This window comes from Myotis brandtii, unplaced genomic scaffold, assembly GCF_000412655.1.
Source record: "Myotis brandtii unplaced genomic scaffold, ASM41265v1 scaffold793, whole genome shotgun sequence".
In the NCBI taxonomy this organism is placed as follows: Eukaryota; Metazoa; Chordata; class Mammalia; order Chiroptera; family Vespertilionidae; genus Myotis; species Myotis brandtii.
Genome location: NW_005371193.1, coordinates 158,235 through 162,492, shown reverse-complemented (window position 1 = coordinate 162,492; position 4,258 = coordinate 158,235). Strand labels below are relative to the sequence as shown.

Here is a 4,258-nt window from a genome sequence, read left to right as displayed (position 1 = left end):
AGGCTGCAGCTTAATTCATTTACTTTTAATCTATATGTGTCTTTATATTTAAAGTGGGTTTTGTTTTTGATTCACCCTCATAATCTGTCTTTTAATTGGTGCATTTACACCACTGACTTTCAGAGTGCTTACTGATAGAGTTACTACCATATCAGGCGGCTCCTGGGGCTTCTGGGGCGGGGCTGCCTTGCCACCCAGGACCTGCCGATCAATGGAGTCCTAGGCGGCAAGGCAGGGCCAGCTCCTGGGGCTTCTGGGGCCAGGCTAGCTTGCCGCCCGGGACCCGCGGATCGATCTGGTCCTGGGTGGCAAGGCAGGCCTGGCTCCTGGGGCTTCTGGGGCGGGGCTGCACTGGATAGCAGCGCGCTGGCAGCTCGCGCTGTCCCACCCTGCCTGCGGTATGCAAATTAGCCGCCATCTTTGTTGGCAGTTAATTTGCATATCGTGCTGATTAGCCAATGGGAGGTGTAGCGAAGGTACAGTCAATTACCATGTTTGTCTATTATTAGATAGGATGCTTAGTACTTATCAACTTAATCCTTAAAAAAAAAAAGATAGGGCCCTGCCAGTGTGGCTCAGTGGTTGAGCTAGACTCATGAACCAGGAGGTCATAGTTCAATTCCCAGTCAGGCACATACCTGGGTTTCAGGCTAGATCCCCAGCAGGGGGCATGCAGGAGGCAGCTGATCAATGATTCTCATCATTGATATTTCTATTTCTCTCTCCCTCTACCTTCCTCTCTTTGAAATCAGTAAGAACATATTTTTTAAAAAGATAGGAAGCAAAGTCTAAAAGAGAATTGGAACCTTTTGATATAAAAGGGAAGTTTTAGACTCTAGCAACTTCGCAGATTGTTTTTGTAGAGCATCAGCTTCCTTCAGGTGATAGTCAAGAGCTTTCTGGAGAGAAACATTCTCTTTAAAAACAGCTCTTCCAGCACTGTTCAATTGCCTGAAATAGAGAGACACAAGATTTCAAAACAGAGGTCTAAGTTTCAGATATTACCAAACTAGGACAATTATTGCTTTATCCCCCCAAATTAATGATAAGGACAACCCTGACAGGTTGCTATTATTAACCTCATTTTTTAAAAACATATTTTTACTGATTTCAGAGAGGAAGGGAGAGGGAGAGATAGAAACATCAATGATGAGAGAGAATCATCGATTGGCTGTCTCCTGCACGCCCCCTACTGGGAACCGAGCCCGAAATGCAGGCATGTACCCTTGACCAGATCAAACCTGGGACCCTTCAGTCACAGGCCGACACTCTATCCACTGGGCCAAAAAATGGGGTTAAGGTATTAACCCCATTTTGTAGATAAAGAAATTTAATTTCAAAAAATTAAGGAATCTACCATAGTCCATTGGTATATGTGTTGAGAACCAGTCTAATTTCAAAGCCCAGGTTCTTACCTGCACATGATGCTGCTACAAAAAGGGTGGAGAGGAAGAGGGTGAAAACACAAAGTTTTCTTTATGGAAACAGTGAGGGAAAATAAGCCAAAAAATTCAAAGAAAGCAAACCAGGAGAGAAGTAGGAAGACAACATGATAAGAACAAAACAAACTTGAAAGAAGTAAGAGAAGCTATTAAAAAGGGGAGAATGGCAGCAGTCTCTTACACAACAGCTTCATGATGGGCTCTCTCTGCCAGCATTATTACCTTCTTTTCAGCTTCCTGTTCTAGTCGGTGCTAAAGAAGAAAATAGTCTGTTTTAATACAGAGTTATATTTCTAACAACAAATTTACACATCAAAAAGTTAAGTATTTTATAATGTCAAAATACTCCTGTCCACATGACCTGATGTGAACTCCACCTATGAGAAGAATAATGTGAATACAGGAACCTTAGGGTACCTCCCAATCTCATTTAAAGAAACAACATGACAAATAAATAGGAAAAAAATTCCACATTAGTATGGCAAAGCAGAGCTGAGAGAAATTTCTGCTAAATAAATGAGGAGAGTCAGTATCTATGAGAGGGATGAGAGTCGTTATTCATTCATTCAACGAATTCCTATGGGGCAATAATAGTATACCAGGTTTTTTAAACACTGGAGATTCTGTGGTGAACAAAACAGATAGGGTCCCTGCTCTCATGGAGATTACATACTATGATTGGACCCAAACAATAATAATAATCAAAATGTACATCATGTGTACCAGAGTGACCACTCCAATCCCACCTCCCCTATATAGTGAGGTACATGCATCTTTAGTTCCACCAGGGAAACACCAAACTGAGGGAGATATGTCTGAAAGCATTGGTAAGATGACAATCTCACTTGGGGGTTTCAAGAATCTCTAACTGGGAAGGGAAAAAAGACTACACATTGAGATATCTAAAATAGGTTTTATTTTCCCTATTTTTTATTCTACTGTGATTTTATAAAAAACAAAACAAAACTAACAAGGTACCAAATGGAAGGTTGATATCTCAGAATGCATGTAAATACATTTATGTTGTTCTGGTAAATGAAAGAATTTTAAGTTAACCTTAATATGTCATACCTTTTCTTTAAAAAACCTGTTTTCCAATTTTCTAAGCGTCTCTTGGTGTTTCCGCTCTGTGTTCCTTAAATTCTCCTTCAGCTAAATTAAAATAGCAAAACAAAAAGACAACAACAACAGAAAACCTGGTCAATAGGAAATGAAATTGGGGTTGATTGAGGCATATTCCTAGGAAATTCTCAGTAAAGAAACATTTTCTGTTATACTTTACCTCTTAATCCTGAACACACAGAAAAACTCCAAGTCTTTGCCTGTGAGTACTATATTTCCCCCAATCTTCTCTAGATTTACATGATCAGTATTGAGTTCCTAAAAAACCTTTCATGAATAACAGTTCTCAAAACATTCAGACAAGTTATCCTCATAATCATATTTTCTAAATATCTTTCATTTTAACCATGTGGACACACAGAATCATATTTTACAATTGAAAGAGACCTGAGGAGTCAGACTATATAATCTCTCAATTAATATAAAAATCTCTATGAGAAGAACATTTAGAAACAGAATATCATTAGTTCAAATCCTATTAATTCACTAAGCTGACCTTTAATAGTTCTTATTTTTAGAAAATTCTTCTTAGTATTGATCTTAAAAAACATCTCCTTATGATTCCCACAGATGAATCATTCTGTCCTCTAAAACTATCTACACTAATAAAGGAGAAATATGCAAATTGACCATACCTTTGCAATGCCACCAGCCAATCAGGAGTATGAAAATTAACCCAACTAAGATGGCAGGTTAATTTGCATATGCAGCCGCTGAGTGTCTGGGGTGGGATGCTTGCATCGTCGCCATGGTGACAACACAGGCATTCAGCACCACCCCAGCCACTCTGGGCCTCTGGGCAGCTTGGGAAGTTGGAAAGGTGGCTCCAGTCCGGACTGAAGGCGGTGCCAGCAGCCAGAGGAAGGAAGGCCCATTCTTGCATGAATCTTTGTGCATCAGGCCTCTAGTATATAATAAAAGAGATGAAGGGAGAGAGAGATAGAAACATCAATAATGAGAGAGAATCATTTATTGGCTTCCTCCTGCATGCCCCACTCTGGGAATTGAACCCACAACCCAGGCATGTGCCCTGACCATGACCTCCTGGCTCATAGGTCAATGCTCAACCACTGAGTCATGCCAGCTGGACAAAAATGAAATAAAATTCTTCTAGGTAAAGAAAGTAGAGCTAATTTAAAGCTATGATCTCACCTGGCCAGTGTGGTTCAGTCCTTGAGCAATGACCTATGAACCAGGAGATAAGGGTTCCACTCAGGTCAGGGAATATGACCAGATTGTGGCCCAATCCCCAGTAGGAGGCATGCAGGAGGCAGCTGATCAATGATTCTCTCTCACCATTGATGTTTCTCTCTCTCCCTCTCCCTTCCTCTCTGAAATCAATAAAAATATATTTTTTTAAAATTAAAAAAATAAAAATGTCCAACAACAAGGGACCAATTAATAAATCATGATACATTTACTCAATAGAATTTCATTTTTCTAGTCACAAGATTTTACAGAAAAAATATGTAATGGCATTGAAAAAATGCTCACAATATATAAATGTTCACAAAAATCAGGTTAACAAACAATTTGTACATCATGACCTCATTTTTGTAAAAAATTTTAAAAATAGATTTCTTGCATTGCTGGCTTGGTGGTAATAAACTCTCTCTCTCTCTCTCTCTCTCTCTCTCTCTCTCTCTCTCACACACACACACACACACACACACACACACACACACACACACACA

General features: G+C 39.7%; 1 protein-coding gene across 3 annotated transcripts in view; it reads right to left on the bottom strand.

Annotated features, from left to right (window-relative positions):
* Nucleotides 1-4,258, bottom strand: part of BBOF1 (basal body orientation factor 1) — a 49,623-nt gene that overhangs the window by 18,200 nt on the left and 27,165 nt on the right. For all 3 annotated transcript variants that reach the window (XM_005883556.2, XM_014531176.1, XM_014531178.1), the window contains exons 5-7: nt 2,514-2,594; nt 1,624-1,694; nt 807-951 (exon numbers count right to left, since the gene is read on the bottom strand). In XM_005883556.2, coding sequence (XP_005883618.2) covers nt 807-951; nt 1,624-1,694; nt 2,514-2,594 — 297 coding nt within the window. The remainder of the gene's footprint in view (nt 1-806; nt 952-1,623; nt 1,695-2,513; nt 2,595-4,258) is intronic.